The 20,983-nt window shown below is 41.1% G+C and overlaps 1 protein-coding gene across 1 annotated transcript in view; it reads left to right on the forward strand.

Annotated features, from left to right (window-relative positions):
- TLL1 (tolloid like 1) overlaps window positions 1-20,983 on the forward strand; it is a 414,583-nt gene that overhangs the window by 194,384 nt on the left and 199,216 nt on the right. Inside the window, 2 exon segments of the mRNA XM_033941915.1 lie at window positions 4,440-4,592; window positions 14,940-15,057. Of these exon segments, the coding sequence (XP_033797806.1) occupies window positions 4,440-4,592; window positions 14,940-15,057 (271 nt within the window).

A 20,983-nucleotide genomic window follows, 5' to 3' on the forward strand; every position in this document is an offset into this window, starting at 1 on the left:
TTTCTGTGCACTAGAACTGCAGGGCAGCACTTTATGCATAGAATATGCCTACCAAGTTGTGCATGTAATTTCTAATTTGTGCCAATTAACATCTGTTGTGGGGTGTTAATTGCCAGTTACTGGAGCCGATTGAGTTTATTAAACAATTAAGTTGTGTGTGCATATTGGCTATGCACACTTTTGCACGTACAATTTAAGGCACCATATGCAGAACTTGTGGGGTTGTGGAAAGAGGGTACACTCTTTTCCCCATAGGATGTGCAATGCCACACAAGTTTCTACACAATCGAACATGTTTGGCAATCGACCCTGCTGAATGCCTTAGATGTGGTGGCCCCCACACGAGATGTGTTGGTGAAGGATAGAGGAAAGAAACATAAATGGTTGATGGAGGAGATACGGTCATGGCATAGGGAGTTGAGGAAGTTGGAACGGAAGTGGAGAAAGAGGAGGATAGCTGAGGAGGGAGTACTGTTTCAGGTTCTGGCCAAGGATCTTGAGGCTGTTGTACAATCTGCCAAAAAACAGCTTTATCAACAGAAGGTGGAATAATCCTCGCAAACTCTTTCAAGTTATAAGGGAATTGAGTGGGGATGGAGTAACGGGGCCACCCCCCCCTGTACGTTTTCTACTGAGGAATTTAACAACTTTTTTGTAACAAAAATTGTTCTTATTGTTAATACTCTGCCAATGGTGGAAGGAGAGGAGAGACTATTTGAGTGGGGGATCGATGAAGGGGTGGAGTGGAATGTGTTTCAGGGGGTGGAGGAGGACGACGTAAGGATTGCTTTAAGTTCGTGCAGACCTACACAATCCTCTGGAGATACTTGCACTTTAGGGACTTTGAAGAAACTGGCGGTGAAGATGGTTCCAATACTCACGAGGATCATCAATGTAATTTTGGAGGGGGTGAAATTCCAGAGTTATTGAAAATTTCAGCAATTAAACCATTGATGAAGGACAAAAAATTAGGGTCTCGAGAGTTGAGTAATTTCCATACGATAGCGTCATTACCAGTAGTGGCAAAAATAATGGTAAAGGTGGTTTATTTCCAACTTCATCAGTTTCTGCAGGATCATCAATATGCTTTCAGAAAATACCATAGTATGGAGACTTTGTTGATGAATTGAGAGTGGGTTTGGATGAGGGAAAACAATTCATAGTATTGTTTCTGGATATTTAAGTAGCATTTGATACGGTGGACCATGCGATATTGTTAAACAGACTGAGGGCGTGTGAGATTCGTGGAGCGGTTGTGGCTTGGTTTGATCCTTTATGAAGGGGAAACAGCAGAAGGTTCTTATGGGAGAAAAACTGTTTAGTCGTAAGGTTAAAATAGGGTTCCCCCAGGGATCAGCTCTTTCTGCAGCCTTATTCAATCTGTATCTCGTACTGCTGTGTAAACTGCTTTCGGACCTTGGTGAATTCTACTGACTGTATGCTGATGATATCCAGTTCTTTTTCCCCTTTGATAGGGATTTTGATGAGGCATCGTCACACTTACAGTCGGTAGTGGTGGCGATTAAGCACTGGATGGACCGTAATAGGTTGAAGTTAAGTATTCAGAAAGCGCAGGTGTTGTGTGTTACGAGAACGCTGGGCGCTAATGCCCTGGAAGCAGTCGAGTTGCTGGGGGAGTGAGTAGTGGTGAGGTGGGAGGGGAAGTATCTTGGTGTGCTTGTGGATTCAGGACTTACCCTGAGAGGGCAGGTCCTTGCAGTAGTTCGAAATGATAAAGAAGGGGATCACGAACAGATCGGAGAAGGTTATTATGCCGCTGTACCGGGCCATGGTGTGCCCTCACCTGGAGTACTGCGTCCAGCACTGGTCGCCGTACATGAAGAAGGACATTGTACTACTCAAAAGGGTCCAGAGAAGAGCGACTAAGATGGTTACAGGGCTGGAGTACTGCGTCCAGCACTGGTCGCCATACATGAAGAAGGACATGGTACTATTCGAAAGGGTCCAGAGAAGAGTGACTAAGATGGTTACAGGGCTGGAGGAGTTGCCGTACAGCGAAAAATTAGAGAAACTCGGCCTTTTTTCCCTCAAACAGAGGAGATTGAGAGGGGACATGATTGAAACAGTCAAGGTACTGAAGGGAATAGACTTGGTGGAAAAGGATAGGTTGTTCACTCTCTCCAAGGTAGGGAGAATGAGAGGGCACTCTGTAAAATTGAAAGGGGATAGATTCTGTATGAATGTAAGGAAGTTCTTCTTCACCCAGAAAGTGGTAGAGAACTGGAACGCTCTTCCGGAGTCCGTCATAGGGGAAAACACCCTCCAGGGATTCAAGACCAAGCTCGACAAGTTCCTGCTGAACCGGAATGTATGCAGGTAGGGTTAGTCTCATGGCGCTAGTCTCTGAGCAGAGGGCCGCCATGTGAGCAGACTGCTGGGCACGATGGACCACTGGTTTGACCCAGCAGTGGCAATTCTTATGTTCTTATGTAATGCTTTATTTGCTGAAAGTAAGGGACAGGATACGTTACAAGCTATTGGTAAATGTTTTCATGTGCTTACAGAAGTTGGCTCCCAAACACCTGGTCCAGAGCATCTTGCTGCGTGAGCCTGCTTGACTGCTTCGGTCAATTGATCATTGTGATCTGTTTGTTTGTTTGGAATTAAGACAGGTTTCTACCTTTCTGCAGTTTAGAAAAGTTATGAAAACAGCCTTCTTTGAGCGTTGCTTTGTCAACTGAGAAGCATGGGCGGGGAAGAGAGATATGACTTTTTTGTGTGTATTTTTAGTCAAAAGAATTGTTTTAAGAAGATTTTATCTTGATGATCTTATCAAATTTATTTTGTTTTGTATATCTAAGGGCTCCTTGTATTAAGCCATGCTAGCGGTTTAACGCGCGTAATACCGCACGCTAAACCGCTGTCCACGCTAACTGCTACCGCCTCCTCTTGAGCAGGCGGTAGTTTTTAGGCCAGCGCGGGGGTTTGCACGTGATAAAAAGTCACGCGCGTTAACCCCGCTAGCGCGGCTTAATAAAAGGAGCTCTAAGTGTATGTTTTACTTATTGCTATTATGTTGTAACCCTCCTATAATTGTTGGATTTGCGGGCTATAAATATTAAAAAAAAAAAATTAAATAAATAATGTAGCTGTACTAACTGATTAGCAGAGAAATGCCCTCTCTCCACTCCCACAGATATACCTTACTAAAAAAAATTTATTCTTATTGTCCGGATTAGTGCCCAACAATTTGGCATGTACTGTAGGACAGTGTTCTTCAACCACCGGTCCATGGACCAGTGCCTGTCCACAGTAATTTCCTGCCGGTCCACAGCACCAGCACGTGCATCAGGCCCAAAACAGTGTTCTTCAACCGCCGGTCCACGGTGCGATCGATGCGGCGTTATCTTCGAGCCAGCTCCCTCTTCCTAACTGATTCAGTGCACCAAGCCACGGGCAGTGGCTCCTTCGGGCATCCTGCGCTTGAACCGGAAGCCTTCTCTCTGACGTTGCAACGTCAGAGGGAAGTCTTCCAGATGAGGCACGGGAGGTGCAAGGTGCAATTAGTACTATTATGGGGCCGGGGTCTGGAGTGAAGATTGGGCAGAGATGGACTTAGCCCAGTGTTCTTCAAGCGCCGGTCTACGGACTGATGCCGGTCACAGAATAAATCTTTTATTTCTGCCGGTCCATAGGTGTAAAAAGGTTGAAAAACACTGCTGTAGGACACCTGAGCACATCCTGTAGCATACGATTATAAACTGCAGTAAGAAGGCGCTAGCACTTTCAGAGCTTAGTAAAAATACCCCTTAATTACTAATGCTGGCTTTTATTACACTGTGGTAGAGTTTCTCAACACAGGCTGGTGAAGTAAATGCTCCGACGTTCATGGGAATTGAATGAGCTTTCGAGCATTTACCTCATCAGACCATGGTAAAAAGCTCTACCGCAGTTCAGTAAAAGGAACCCTAAACTTTCCCCCTCTTTTACTAAGGTGCGCTAACCGATTAGCGCGTTCAAATCGAATTAGCGCACGCTAAACGCTAACACATCCATAGACTAACATGCACGCGCTAGCGTTTAGCACGTGCTAAATCGATTAGCTCGCGCTAATCGGTTAGCGCACCTTAGTAAAAGAGGGCCTTAGTAAATCGACCTCCAAAGAAACTTCCATAAGTTGCATGCATAATCTGGGCTTCGAAGCTTTTGTACCGTTTTGAGAACATTTCAAATTGCATATGAGTATTGAGCATTAACTACTTCAAGATATACTCATCATATTTAAGACACAAGTTCTTTGAACCATGCACTGTTACATGGGAATTCTGATCGTAAAAATATATATATATTTTTTTAATTTGCATGACTTAATGCATAATAGTTTCTTAAGCATTTAAAACGCCTAATTAGTTTGATCAGACAAGAAGTCAATTGTTTTCAATTATGAACGTTTTATCTCACATAATATATCATTTCAGGGTATGAACACTCTAATATAACTACAGAAGGATTACCCATAAAAGCATCAGGGAAGAGCGAGAAAAAACGGGTTCCCAGAGCTGCTACTTCACGGACTGAAAGAATATGGCCCGGAGGCGTCATTCCTTATGTTATTGGAGGCAACTTTACTGGTAAGATACATTGTTGTTGTGTAGTTTGGCAGGAATGCCTTAAAACAACATGCAAAATAAAAACCCACTGCCAGTTTACTAAAAGTGTTATTGCTCTGTTACAGCTTTTTTTTTTTTTTTTTACAAGTATTTAACATTTACTATTCATCATTTCATATTCTCGCATTTAACATTTTCCTTGCCTGTTTTAGGGAGATAATTCCTACATGCATTTGTATATAGTAAAACTTTGGATTGCAAGTAACTTGGTTTGCAAGTGTTTTGCAAGACAAGCAAAACATTTTATTAAATTTTAACTTGATATACAAGCAAGGTCTTGCAATACGAGTACATGCAGTATACACACATCACAACTGAGCCAATGGTTCTTCTCTCTCTGACGCTGCAAGAGTGTAGTGACTGTTCTAAATGAGCGAGGTCTTGCAATACAAATCGTCTGAGTTTCCATTATTTCCTATGGGGAAATTTGTTTTGATATACGAGTGCTTCGGATTACAAGCATGCTTCTGGAATGAATTATGCTCGCAAACCAAAGTTTTGCTGTATTTACAAGTCCTATTCACATTTGAGACATGTATAAACTGGCTTAAATGTTTATTTGGCAGACCAAGCTACAAAAGTTGATCCAACACCTTTAATAAACAACAGTGCTGGAGGGGTAAACCCCCCCCCACAAAGCCCATTCACTCTGAGCGGCTGTTTTAGGGGCTATAAAACTGATAAAACAAATAAACATAATTAAAATACAAAACCACTAAAAAAACATAAAACTATGTAAATCAAAATGATATTAAAAAGAACTTAAAAGACCATTATATTACATTACATTAGGGATTTCTATTCCGCCATTACCTTGCAGTTCAAGGCAGATTACAAAAGAATTATCCAAGATGTATTACAACAAGAACTTACAAAAAAAAATAAAAATTGGTCATCACATAAAAAGGTAAAAAACATGTTTAATGCTAAAATTATACACGTCAACATATAAACTTATAATATAAAATTTAGGGCTCCTTTTACGAAGGTGCATTAGGGCCTTAACGCGCGGAATAGCGCACACTAAAATACCGCACGCACTAGCTGCTACCGCCTCCTCTTGAGCAGGCGGTAGTTTTTCAGCTAGCGCGCGCTAATCCGGTGCATGCGTTACAAACGCTAGCGCATCTTCGTAAAAGGAGCCCTTAGTATAGGTTTACCCCCCTCTTTTACTAAGGTGCGCTAACCGATTAGCGCGAGCTAATTGAATTAGCATGCGCTAAACACTAACGCGTCATAGACTAACATGCATGCGTTATCGGTTAGCGCACCTTAGTAAAAGAGGGCCTTAGTCTCCTAACAGGTGTGTAAGCACAAAACTAATCACAAGCTGCAAATATTCCCGTTAGTCAGAAAAAATTAATAAACAGCATACAATCCACAGAGGTTGTAAAAAATAAAAAAATAAAAAAAGAAGCTACTAACAGGTGTTCAATCACAGAAGCAGTCACAAGCAGCACACATTCTCTTGGGTTCTAAAAAAAACTTTGCAAAGGTATAAAACTTGAACCAGGCTTTTATTAAGTGTACAGTTATGAAACCAGTCACAAGCAGTAAAGGATTTTCTCTAACAGGTGTGCAATCACAGAGCTGGTCGCTAGCAATAATCATTAATCTGTAAAACTAATCACATGCAGCATACACTTCCTTTACTCAGTAGAATTCACAGAGGTTTAAAAAGTGTGCAATCACAAAGCCAGAGGTTCTAAAATACAGCATAGACACCTGATTTAAAACTTAAACTAGGCTTCGAATAAATATGCAAATATAAAACTAGTCACAATCATCATGGTCAGGGCTGCCATCAGAAATTTCTGGGCCCCTTACTGAGCAATCCTATTGGGCTCCCCACGCACCCCTTCCCCCCCGACCCCCCACGACCCCCCCCCTTCTTCCATGGGCCGAATACACACATACTTTTTTCTCTGTCGCCGCACTCTTTGACCAAAAGATTTGTAAGCCTGCAACCACGTCAAGGTAGACTCTTTCAGCAGGGCCCTAACCTAACCTAAACTAATCTATACCTATCTATTCTAAACTAACATATGTCTAATACTGAACTAATAACAAACTAACAAACATCTGCATAATAAATAACTAATAAATAATAGTGCTAGTAGCTATAATTCACTTTTGAATGTAAAATCTCAGTTAAGGATTTCTTTTGACCTTTGTAGGCCAGAAGTAGATCACAATTGCACAATATTTTTTGTAACAAGTATTAAATGTGTTTTTATAAATACTGTAAGCTTAATAAATATATCAGAAAAAACTACACATCCTCCTTTTCGAGGCCATGTCCTCCTTTTTGAGAACATTTCCGGGGGTCTGGATGGCTTTTAAAAGCCCAGCACTTTGTCCGGGTTTTGAAAAGCTTCCTTTAAAAATCGGGTCGGGAGGGGGGGCATCCGCAAACTCAACGCGGTGACATCATCGTATTGCGTCAGAGGCCGGGGCTGGGGGGGGACAGAATGGGGCGTGACACAGTCAGAATGGGGCAGAACTGGGAGGGCCTGTGGGGATGGCCATGAGTCCAGATTTTCCTTTGGGAAAATCTGATAATCCTACCCATAGGACAGATACATAACATCCATGAGGTTTGTGCTGTGTCCCTAGAGTCCATTCGGTGCCTGTAGGGGAAAATGTCTAATGCCTCCTCTGGCAGCAATACAAAACGTATAAAAGTGCAAAATACAGTATTTAGCGCTGCAAAACATTTTGCAGTGCCCTGGGTGCAAAATGTTTATTTGGATCTTTCACATGCCATTTTTTGTAGTAGCTCATCATAAATTGCATTCTCACAATCTCTTTATGTACAGGATACAATGGAGAGTTAAGAGCAGCAGTGGGATTTGAAGTAGAGAATGACACGGTTACAAAATTCATTACCGTTCCCGTCCCTGCGGATAACCGCGGGAAACCATCTTCGTGTTATTCTTTAAGGAGAGAGGGAAGAATTAGAGAATGAATGGCCACAACCAATGACCCTCAAGCTTTGCTTTGAAGAATGCTGGAGTAGAACAACCTGAGGTTGAAATAGACACTAAAAAATGACATGGGATTATTTCCCGCGGTTATCTGCAGGGACGGGGACGATGATGAATTTTGTCACCGTGTCATTCTCTAATTTGAAGTGAACTAGCATCCCTGAAAGTCAAGCCCAGTACTCAAACCTCTAAGCTGCTTCTTCACTGTAAAAAAACCCCCCCAAAAAACCAAAAGAAAACACCATTTATCACTGTTGTGTGGTGCAAAACATTTTGCACCTTAGTGGCAAGTGGAGTGGCTTAGTGGTTGGAGCACTGGGCTTGATATCCAAGTTTGCCTTGTTCAAATCTCCCTCAAAGCAATGCAAAAAAAAAAAATTAGCAACTTAAAAAAATTCTTTAACTCAGCACTGCATAGAATATAAAGGACATCAAATCACAAAATGCAATTGAAATGAAGAGAATTTTGTATCACTCAAATCTTCTGTAAATAACTCTGGCTCACATTTTAGTACTGAGCCTGAGAAGTCAATGGTTTTGTAAAATGACAGGCACAGATGTTTTGCAGTCCTAACCATTTAGAGCTGCCAGCAATTTCAGAAATTTTGATGTACCAAATAGCAACCTTTACAGCCCTCCCACCTAGATGTGTTTTAAGGCATATTTAAACATCATGCTTGTCATTTTATGTAAGAAGATTTGTCTTGGCTCCAAGGCAGCAGTTCTTGTCTCACAAGGGAAACATCACTTCAAAGGAGGTGGACATGTCAGGGGAGAGTGCTGAGACACCACAAATATCTTTGGCATCAAATATCTTTGATATCATTCTCTGATGGTAAATGTTGGAGGGGAGAGGGAGTTTTATTTTTGTATCGATACTGATTGTTATAAGTGCTTATCTGATTATTATTACAGTGGTACTTCGGTTTACGAGTGCACCGGTTTGCGAGTGTTTTGCAAGACGAGCAAAACATTCGCAAAATCGGCGCCTCGGAAACCGAGCGTGCCTCGATTTGCGAGCGCCCCCACCTCCGCGAACTGGCACCCTCCTCCCCGCGATCCGGCACCCCCCCCGCCGCCATTGGGCACCCCTCCGCCGCAACCTGAAGTCCCCCCCAACCCACCCGAACCCTCTTCTTACTTTAGTGTAGCCTCCGCACTGGCACCGGCACCAGCATGTCCTGTGCGTTGGTGCCGGTGCCCGAAGATCTGCCTCCTGTGCTGGTGCTGGTGCCAAGGCTACACTAAAGTAAGAAGAGGGTTCGGGTGGGTTGGGGGAACCTCAGGTCACGGTGGGGGGGTGCCCGATGGCGGCGGGGGGGGGGGTGCCCGATGGTGGCAGGGGGTGTGCCGGATCGCGGGGGGGAGGGTGCGGGGTCTTTGGTGGGAGCAATGTCGGTTCTTGTGGGGGGGGGGGGGAAGCAGCGCTGCTGGCCTCAGGGGGAGAGGGGGGTGGGAACATATCAAAGCGAGTTTCCATTATTTCCTATGGGGAAACTCGCTTTGATAAACAAGCATTTTGGATTACGAGCATGCTCCTGGAATGGATTATGCTCGTAATCCAAGATACCACTGTATTTGTATGTAGATTGTTTTGCACTTTTTGTTGGTTTTGAAAACTAAATAAAGATTTTTTTTTTTTAAAAAAAGAGAAAGTGGACCCAGAAATTTGCAGTGGAAGTTGATGAAAGGCAGTTTGGATGTTATAATTAAGGGGAGGCAAAAAAAAATAATCTAATTTTTGATTTAGAAATTCTACCTGAAAACTGAAAGAGATTGCAGCATACTTTTTGATCAGTTTCCATTCTTCAGTTTTCTGTGTCAGAAAAGACAAATTTGTAGCACACAGACATTTAATAAATAGCTTTATTGTAATGCATGAGTGTTACTAGAATACATTGCCAGCATATGTTAAATATTCATTTTGTATCCATGGATTCCAGAGGTTGAGAACATTTTCCCAGGATCTAATCAACTAGAAGCCTGCACGGCTGAAACATATCCATGACACTTTCTCAGTGAAGATTTCACAATGATTTGTAATTTGTACTTTTTCACAGCCCCTGTTAGATGTATCTTGCTAGAGAGGAAAAAGTCACTGGTTTGACAGGTTGTAATATATTAAAGATCCGCTACTGTAATAAAACATACTAAAGGGATGAATTTTTCTGAAACAAACTTGACATGATTCTAAACAAATTTATATTGGAAACATTTGGGCCCAGGTTGTCCCCAAAAGATTTTTTTTTTTTTTAATTATGACGTGCCTGGGAGAGAAATCTTTGGTAAATCTGGCCCTAAGAGTGTACACATGGTTAATTACTATGCTACAAAATAGTTTTAAGATGTGCAGCCTCTTGTACTGTTAAAAGCCAGTCTTTAATTGTTCTTTTCTTCAGACTAATCTTCTTTGAGGTTATGGGAAATATGTGGATGCTAACGCCTCTGCATCCATTGGTTGAGATATCCAAACAATTTTCAAGCCATATTTTAAGATTAAATTGCTTGATTTTAAATAGAAATTAGAACTCATAATTTATAGTTTCTTTTCTGCTATGGTACAATATCAGCCTTTAATAAACATAGAAACATAGAAGATGACGGCAGAAAAGGGCTACAGCCCATCAAGTCTGCCCACTCTGCTTACCCACCCCCTGTCTATGCCCTAATGACCCAATTTCCTTATCTTGACCCTCGTAGAGATCCCACAGGGGTATCCCATTTATTCTTAAAGTCTGGCACACTGTCTGCCTCGATCACCTGCACTGGAAGCTTGTTCCAATGATCAACCACTTTCTCTGTGAAGAAATACTTTCTGGTGTTGCCATGAAATTTTCCGCCCCTGAATTTGAGCGGGTGCCCTCTTGTGGCCGAGGGTCCCTTGAGAAAGAAAATATCATCTTCCAGAAAGAATACAGAAATAAATGTCTTGACTCATAGAATTCTTAGCATCACCTCTAATTTAATGGGCCCAGTCTTATGATTTTCAAGTTTTCTCCTATGATGTATCTCCTGATTTTTTTTTTAAACAGTGATATAAAGTCTTAGAGACATTTGGAGTATTGAGATAAAGCAGTATATTTCTGCGTCTCGATGGCCACGAATTTGGACTTGGAGGATGAGGTGCACAGCGTCAGCATCTATGAGACAAACATGTTTTTTTTTTGTTGCATAGGATTTGTTGGACCCCAGTTCGTTTGCAAAAGTTAGACAGTTTTAAATCTAATAGATGCTGGCTGGCATTGTCATCTTGATATTGGGACATTGGATCATCTGTTATTCAATTGTCCTTTGATACTTAATTCTTGGAAGTCGATATGGGGCCAAATTAATCTTGTACTTGAGTCATCAATCCCATTGACTTATGTGGAACACTATTACATGTTAAACCCCCTATGGACAGTTTTCAAGGATGCTTTTAATATATGACTCCCAGACTTATAATTTTTTTGACCCTAGGCTTTACATCCCACAATTTTTTTTGTTTTTTTTCTTCTCCCTTCCTTGAGTTATTTTTCCCTTTAATATATATTTTCTTCTACAAATATATTGTAACTTTCCCCCTTAACCCTCACGGTTCATGTATGTTAACCCAGTATGTTTTTTTAAAGTCAGTGTATTTGTATTTCTATTTTACTTGAATTGTACATCGCTTAGATATTTAATAAGCGATTTATCAAGCACTAATAAAACTTGAAACTTATAAATGCCGGCTTTTCTTAATTATGACGGGAATAGCCATACAGATGATAACATGCAATTGGAAGAACTATGATCGACTTAATTTTCCTTTCTGATGGGCGAACTTATGCTCCAGCTACAAATATGAAAAAATGAATGCTGAAATCTTGGGGCATAGTAATGTATTTAATTTGGTGTGGAGTCCTTTGGCATCTTTGATTGCTTCTATATAATTGTCATTTTTCTTTAATTTTTGTCTGATTTCCTTATGCATCCAGGGTGGGAATGTGTTATTACTTTAAATAAGAGTGGTTTATTGGGAGAGTAATTGCAATTATATTATTGATTAAGTAAAGGGGGCGAGGAGGGAAAATATTACTTTTGAATTTTTGTAAGTTCAAAGTGCTTTTCTTGATTTGTTATACGTTCAGATTCATATGTATTGTACTGTTACTACTTGAAAATCAATAAAGATTTATATAAAAAAAAACAGTGATACAAATTAAAGGTGTTTAATTACCTGGCAAAAATTTGTTGTTGTTCTTTAAAAGTTAGACTGGTGTTCTGATATGTGGTTTTTCTTTTCAATTTATTCTATTTTCTTTTTCTTTTGCGTTGCTAGTTCCCTTTCTGCTCTTTTTGGTCTTCAGAACTAGCTTCTGTTGTGTTATGGAATAATGAGAGTTCATTTACAATTCACCCTAGTGATTCTTCCTTTATACTTCTCCTAAATCACCCAGTCCTGTCCTCGGAGAAATTGAAAGGGGAAAGGTTTAGAACAAACGCCAGGAAGTTCTTTTTCACCCAGAGGGTGGTGGATACATGGAACGCGCTGCCGGAGGATGTGATAGGTAGAAGTACGCTACAGGGCTTCAAAGAAGGTCTGGACAAGTACCTAGAGGACAAAGGGATTGAGGGGTACAGGTAGGAGTAGAGGTAAGGTTATAGGGACAGGATTAGAGGTAAATTACAAAATTAGTCAGAGACCACTGTTCAGGCAGTGTGCCTGATGGGCCGCCGCGGGAGCGGACCGCTGGGCAGGATGGACCTCTGGTCTGCCCCAGCGGAGGCAACTTCTTATGTTCTTATGAATATTGCAATTATAGGCCATAATCCAGACGCTAGCCCTCTAATTCTTTATGGTGTGCCACAAGTTAGGCTCTAGTTGGCTGCCTAAGTGTAGACATTCAGACGGTGGTTAGGTGGCCAAATGGGGGTAAATGTCAGTTAAATGTCATTCTGTAAGATAGCATTTAAGTGCTTTTGTGCATATCTGCAAAGTTGGCATGCAAGTACACGGGACATGGACAGGATACAAGTGAATCAGACACTTAGGATACTTCCAGTTGAATGCCTAGGTGGCAAAATTTTGACACCCACGCTTATTTGGTCTCCTAAATTTGTGCACCTAAAGTTAGGTGCCTAAGGAGGGAATTCATCAAGGCATGCTAACCAGTATAGTATATGCTAATGATTAGTCCACACTAGATGCTAAGATGCCCATAAGAATATAATGGTCATCTCAGCATTTAGTGCATGCTAATCATGAGCAAGTGCTAAATCCGTTAGTGTTTCTTGAGGAATTCCCCTTAAGTATAGGCACCCAAATACGAACTTAGGTTCTATTCTTTATTGGTATCTGGGTACCTAGATGCTGTTATAGAATATTAGCTAAGCACACAGATGTTGAACATCTAATTTTTAGCACCCTTTATAGAAGAATGATCTGAAATTTGGCAGCTAAAATTTAATAGTAAGAAATGCAAGGTCATGCATTTGGGCTGCAAAAACCCAAAGGAACAGTACAGTTTAGGGGCTGAATAACTTGTGTGCGTGACAGAAGGGCCAGACTTGGGTGTGATTGTATGTGATGATTTTAAGGTGGCCAAACAGGTTGAAAAGGTGATGGCAAAAGCTAGTAGGATGCTAGGGTGCATAGGGAAAGATATGGCCAGTAGGAAAAAGGAGGTATTGATGCCCCTATATAAGACTCTGGTAAGACCTCATTTAGAATATTGTGAACAATTCTGGAGACTGCACCTTTAAAAAGATATAAAAAGGATGGAGTCAGTCCAGAGGATGGCTACTAAAATGGTGTGTGGTCTTCATCATAAGGTATATGGGGACAGACTTAAAGATCTCAATATGTATGCTTTGAAGGAAAGGTGGGAGAGGGAAGATATGATAGAGATGTTTAAATACTTATGTAGCGTAAATACGCATGAGTCGAGTCTCTTTCATTTGAAAGGAAGCTCTAGAATGAAGGCATAGGATGAAGTTAAGAGGTGATAGGCTCCGGAGTAATCTAAGGAAATACTTTTTTACAGAAAGGGTTGTAGATGCATGGAACAGTCTCCCGGTAGAGGTGATTGAGACAGAGACTTTGTCTGATTTCAGGAAAGCCTGGGATAGTCACATGGGATCTCTTAGAAAGAGGAAGAGATAATGGTTACTATGGATGGGCAGACTGGATGGGCCATTTGGCCTTTATCTGCCATCATGTTTCTATGTTAAGTCTCAATAAACATAAACATACAATCAAGTACAATCAAAGATTTTATGGTTTGAATGCCTGTCTCTAATTTTGTATTAACAGGATAGCTAGTAGACTAACTTGTGTTGTTTCTCATTCATAGGGTAAACTGAGGACTATTGTTAAAGGTTCTTTGCATAAGAGAAATTTTAGGTTAATATGATCCAGAACAACACTGATATCCTGATTCAGACACAAGTTGCAAAAAGTAATAGAGAATAGTAAACATGATGAACCCTTTGGGGGTAAGTGCTAGCCAGGGACAATGTTATATGTTCTCTTAAGCTTCCGTGGCTGGCATCATGATTGTTACAGGTGTCCAGGACTCTCCATGTTTGAATAGGTAGAACCAATGCTTCAGCCATCATGCTGTGGCTTTCTTCAGGGTGTTTTGTGAGATCTGCAGTTTGTCTTTAGATATCTATCTATAAAATTTTATTTTATTTATTTATTAAAAAATTTATAGCCCGCTCATCCACCAATTCTTTGCGGGTAACAATATGACACACATACTGTAATTAAAGACAATTAAAAACATGCAAGAGAAAATACAATACAGTAATCTTACAAATTCTTAAAACATTGACATATACTTTTAAAACATCCCAAACAGACAAATCATCAGCAAGCCACACAATAAAATGTTAGCACGCTATCATGAGCCATTTATATACGCAATGATATACAGTAGTCAACATCTTTATAGGATCATGTTTGGACTTTCATAGGATCATGTTTTGGCTCATGATAGTATGTTGAGGATCCACTATATATAAGAGAATTGATATAAATTGTTAATTGGGTAGAATATTTGGGATTATACTACTGTGGACACTTTCTACCTTTGAGCCAGTAATTGTGGACTGTATACTTTTCACATGCATATTTCTAAACCAAATCCCATCATCTCCCAAGTAAAATTATGCACATAGTGGAGCTATGCATTATGCTTTACCCTCATAGACATTGGGTGATTGCCACCGTTGGAGCACTTTTCCACTATTTGACAGGACTTTTGAAATTTACTCACACTATGTGCAAATATTTTAAAAAAATAACAAGTTTTAAAATACTTTCTTAATTTTTCACACCATCCATTTTTTCTAGGTAGCCAGCGGGCAATGTTCAAACAGGCCATGCGACACTGGGAAAAGCACACGTGTGTTACATTCATTGAACGAATAGATGAAGAAAGTTACATTGTGTTCACATATAGACCCTGTGGGTAAGTAAGAGGTGAAGACATGATTAGTAATACTCCTCATATAGACTTATGCAAATTGTTTTGTGGTTATTTAATGGGTTTTGAACAAAATAAACTTTAATAATAAACATGTCACACAATGGTGTAGCGATGGTGGGAGGCGCCCGGAGTGGTGGTGCCCTCTTGCACCCTCCTCTCTGCCCCTCAGCTTCTTCTGCGCCAATCCCCCCTCTGTGCCCTCATTTCTAATCCCCCTCCCATTCTTTTCATGCCTCCATGCCACACTCGCACCCTCCCTTCCCACCCTCGTTCCTTTTTAATCTTCACCAGAATGAGCAGCTTCTCCAGCCTGCTGCTTGCACTGGTGTTGACTTTTCCTCTGACGTTACTTCCTGGCCCTGAGACCCAGAAGTGATTTTAGAGGAAGCCACAGGCTAGAATAGCTGCTCACGCTGGCAAATATTTTAAAGAGGTACAGTGGCAGGAAAGGAAGGTTGTAAGTGTGGCTTGTAGGGGCGTAGAGGTGCCAGTACCTCCACCAAGGTGGCGCCAGTTAGGCGCAATATTGAAATTGAATTCAGTACCTAGCATATCCACTAATGGTAGTTCAAATATAAAATGTAAAACATTAAGAGGCCTTTTTAGTAAAATATGTTAAGTTTTTGCACATACCACATATTAGGGGTCCTTTTATCAAGCCACGTTAGCGGGGTTAGTGCATCGGACTTTCATCATGCGCTAACCCCCGCAGCCGGCTAAAAAACTAATGCCTGCTCAATGCAGGCATTAGCGGCTAGCGCGGCAACCGGTTTAACACGCAGTATTACACGCGTTAAATCCCTACCGCAGCTTGATAAAAGGACCCCTTAGTGGGAATAAATATGCTGCTCAAGTTGTGCATGCAAATTTGGGCAGTAGATTTTTGGTATTTTCTTTTAGGAATTAGATTGAAAATATGTAACATGTTTTGAAACTTGGAAAAACCTATACAGCTTCTGTGGTTTAAATGGATTTAAAGGATCGGGTCAATTTGAGTATTTTTAATAATATTTTTGTGATAATTTTATTAAAAATCTGACTTTTCCATCGTACAAGGAGGCCCCTGTAAAGTTCTCTGCCCAGCCAAGAAGAAAATGATGTGGAGCCATGAAACTTACAAGTTATTCCACACTTTTCTTGACACTTTTCATTTCAGTGATATGAAATGAAACGAAAAGTGTGGAATAACTTGGTTACATGGCTCCATCATCGTTCTGTTCTTAGTTAGGCTGAGAACTTTTTAGCGGATTCTCATAGTCTATGGAAAAGTTGATTTCCAAAATAGAGGTAGCTCAAATTACAATTAAGTTCTGTGCTTCTGAAGATTCTGTGTTATGTGATGTGATAGGCTGACAGAGGTCAGCTGGTATACACGGAATCACTATTTTCCTGACAATAGCTGAGACCAATGAGTTTGTGTGGATGTGCAATCAGTGAACATCCGTGAGAGAAGTAAGATTTAGGGTTAAAAAGTGAGAAAGTAACAGATTTTTTTACTGTAATAAGTCTAGAAAGTAACTACATATAGTGGGAGTGGATGATCACACATTTTAAAGTTTTTCTAGTCATTAGGTATTAATGCTTGTGGAAAAATTAAGCTGTCTGTTTGATGAGATTGAGGGTTAACTAGCCCTGAATGAAAGAAAGAAAAAAGTTTAGAACCAAATAGATTTTTTAACCTAAAATTGATTTGTTCAGTGCTTTAAGTCCTGTTTGGGTTGGGAGTCTTTCTGTTTTATCTTGAACACCGCCACTGTTCGTTTGTTGAGTGTATCTTCCTTTATTGTTCAATAAAAATAGTTTGCACTTAAGATTTTTGTAAGCGAAATTGCTGAAGGGCTATCTGGTAAAGTTTGCCTCTTTGCAGATGATTCCATATCTGTAATAGGGTAGACACCCCAGATGGTGTGAATAATATCAGGAAGGACCTAGCGAAGCTTGAAAAATGGCCCAGAATATGGCAGCTAAGATTAAGTGCTTAATAATGTAGGGTCATGCAATTGGATTGCAATAATGGTAAAACTTGTCTTTCTTAACTTTAATATAGCAAAATCATGCTTTTTCAGCCTCCACATGCTGAGGAAAGTAAGATCCTACTTTCGCCAAAAACATTTCGCCGTCCTCGTCCAATCCATCATCCTCTCCAAACTTGACTACTGCAATGCCATTTACTTATGCCTAACAAAAAAAAAGTCTTCAAAGACTCCAGCTTATCCAGAATTCTGCAGCTAAGTTGATCTTTGCAAAACGCAAATCTGACCATGTCTCCCCTCTCCTGTCCAATTTTCACTGGCTCCCAGTGATTTCCAGAATTCATTTCAAATGCTCCTGCCTGGCTTTTAAGATCATTCATGGCATTCTTCCTCCCCTAATCCCACTATCCTTTAACTCCTCGAGTCCTGACTTCACCAGACCCGCCCAAAGATATAAACTATCCTTCCCCTCTCTACGTGGCATTCTCTATGCAGGTAAACTGGGAAAATCTCTTCTCTTCAAAATCACAGGTCTCTGGAACGACCTTACTATCCCGTTGAGGAACTTGGGCTCTCTCCAACTCTTCCATTCTATATATATATTCCACTTCCGTGGAGAGGATGCGGTAAATAAACTTAAGGTTTAGTTTAGTTTAGTTTAGTATTTACATTACATTACATTAGTGACTTTTATTCTGCCCTTATCTTGCAGTTCAAGGTGGATTACATAAGAGGTTATCTGGACATTTCCAGAAGAGTTACATAGTTGAGTGGGTTTCCTTCGGGGGATTGAAATGCTTCCTGCAGATTTAGTTTGTCTTGATGGATTTCTTGAACAGCAGGGTTTTTACTTCTTTTCTAAAAGTTATGTAGTCTGGTGTCGTGATCAGTAGTTTGGATAGTTGGTGGTCAAGTTTCATTGCCTGTGTGGCTAGTAGGCCATCGTACTTTTTGTGTGTTTGACACCTCTGATTGGGGGGGTGCATAAGATTCAGCCCTGAGATGATATTTTTCATTGGGATTTTCAATCCTGAGGTGATAGTTTTCATCAGGAAGCTGATCCCAATGTTTGAACTTGTCTTTCTTAAGCTGTAATATGTATTTCTAAGATTCAGTCCTTAGGTGATATTTTTCATTTGAAACTTAACCTTCAAAGATAAAACTACTCTGGTTCAGAACACAGAATTGGTTATTTCCAATTTGTGTGACCATTAAATTCCACTGACGGGGGAGAGTATGGCGCAGTGGTTAAAGCTATAGCATCAGCACCCTGAGGATGTGGGTTCAAACCCACGCTGCTCCTTGTGACCTTAGGCCCCAGGTATATTAGATAGATTGTGAGCCTACCAGGAAAGACAGGGAAAATGCTTAAGTACCTGAATAAATTTATGTAAACCATTCTCAGCTCCCTTGGGAGAACAGTATAGAAAATTGAATAAATAAATTCACTTTCAGTTGAATATACTTCTAAAATTTTGGGAGTCACTTTGAACTCAGTTCTTCCCTTGCAGCCATAAACTGTTTTTATTAAATTAAATCAACTAAGATCTGTCCGCTCACTGTTTGACCAATCTCAGTGTGCAGTTCTAACCAAATTTATAGTGCTATCATACCTTGATTATTGTAACTCACTTTATGTTGGAATTACTACAGGTTTAGATGGCCATTTTCGATATGACATCTAAATATAAGTTTAGATATTTTACGGAACACAAACAAAAATCCAATACCAAACATGGCCATTTTCAAAACTGAAAAATGTCTCTTTTCAAAAATGGATGTTTGTGCTCAGTATGTCTATCTTTTTAAACCATTTTCAAAAATAAAATGTTTAAATGAAAAACACACAGAACAAGCCATTGGGTTATAGGAGGGGGGCAGCATTCTTAGTAGACTGATCATAGCATAGCAACATCTTAGGGGCACTGCATTGAACGTCACATAAAAGGTCCCAGATACACATCTCACCATAACCCCCATTATGGTGTATGGCGAACTCTCCAAAACTTCTGTACAAACTGCCCTTATGCCTGAAGGTGTCACTTATATGTGGGTACAGTGGGATAGGTGGGTTTTGGAAGGCTTAAAGATTCCATCATGTATAGTAGTTAGAGTGGGCTTCAGTCCCCATCTCTGTGGTTGACTACACCACTCATTAGGCTACCTGAGGAACCTGCTTGCTGCACTATTAGGACTGGCCATAACATCTGAAGCTGTCATGCAGGTATGTACCCTTTCAATTAGCATCAATTATGAAGTGTTAATTGCCAATCATTGGCGCCGATTAGGCTTATTTTAACAGTTAAGTTGCACGCACAAATTGACTGTATGCACTGATTTGCATGCAGAATGTAAGGCGCCATAGATAGAATTTGAGGGTTAATGCACACTAATTCCCATTAGTGCATGCTAAAGTTTGGTAAAAAGGCCTTCTAATATGTCTGCATTCAAAGAAAGGGTTTTATAGTAACTGGTACTCCATCTAGAAAGGTTCCATCCAACATGGACACATTTACCTACCAAGGGCTAATTATTGTGTACCGATCGGTTTGCAACCCCTTTGTGACCTAATTTCCCTCCGACCCGATTTACTAAGGGCTAGATTCATAAAGCAAACCGATCATGTACTGATCGGTTTGTGACCCCTTAGCGATCAAATTTCCCTCCAGCCCGATTCACTTCCCTCTCTGCCGACCATCCTCCGATCCGCGCATGCAAATGGGCCAACGGCATGCAAAGTAGGCATGGACCCGATTCACAAACCAAAACCCTGCAACACTGACTGGGCTGGCTGATTGCTCCCAAGCAATTGCCGAGGACCAGTCGCTCAGGCCCTTTCCAGCTGCCCTGCCTTCTGCCGCCCTGCTTCTGCCCTGTCAGCCACGATCTACTGCTGCCCCGACTCTACCGCTACCCTGATCTTCTGACTACCCGAACTGCCCTGATCGCCTGCCTGCCCCAAATTGCCCTGATTGCCTGCCTGCCCCGATTCTTCCACCCTTTCTCGCAGTGCAAGCCCATGTTTTTAACCCGCGGGCTTAAGTGGGTTAAAACCACGGGCTCCAGTTAAAAAAAGGAAAAAAAATATATATATATGCCGGCCTAGAGGTCCAGTAAAAGTTAAAAAAATAAAAAGATTGTGGCTTCGATGGGCATATGCAGACCATTTACAGATGGTCTGCGGATGCATGGGGATCATAGAAAAGCGATCGCCCCATCTGCATATTTTACTTTGCTGAATTCGGATGGAGCAGGTTGAATGATGAATCTGGCCCTAAATTCTGTCCCGATCATTCACTGCTCCGATCCGATCCTCCCATGCAAATTAGTAAAACCCCATGCAAAATAGCCAAGCGATTGATTTACTAACAATTGCTTGGCTATTTTGAATCGGGTTTGACTATTGTCAAACCCGACTGCTGCAGACCTGCCGTTTTTTTGACAGGCCTGCCTGTCTTTTTTATTCATATTTTTTCCATGGCACAGATATTTTGCGAGTGTTACAGATGCAAAATATCTGCCCCATAAAAAAAAATTAATAAAAGACAGGCAGGCCTGTCAAAAAAATGCACCACCGCCCCAAAAATTGCAGGATGGATTCCCCCTCACACAAATGAGGCCCCGCTGCCCTCCCCCCGAAGAAAAAAGCAGGAGGGATGCTGACTCCCTCCTGCCATTGGCCCTTCCTTACAGCGGGCCCAATGCCTAAAAAAAAATTCCATTACCAATGCTGCCTCTGCCCATTCCTTCCTCCCATCCCGCGCGAATATGGCAGGAGGGATGCCAACTTCCTCCTGCCGTCACAAAACCCCACTGCCATTGGTCCTAGGCCCACCCCCACTCCCCTCATACCTCAACAAGTTGGGGCACGGGGTGTGGCCTAAGGTGCTGATTGTCTCAGGTGCCTCGGACTTCTCCCCCAATGGGAGGGGCCT

The sequence above is a fragment of the Geotrypetes seraphini genome, chromosome 1, assembly GCF_902459505.1.
Source record: "Geotrypetes seraphini chromosome 1, aGeoSer1.1, whole genome shotgun sequence".
Lineage (NCBI taxonomy): Eukaryota > Metazoa > Chordata > Amphibia > Gymnophiona > Dermophiidae > Geotrypetes > Geotrypetes seraphini.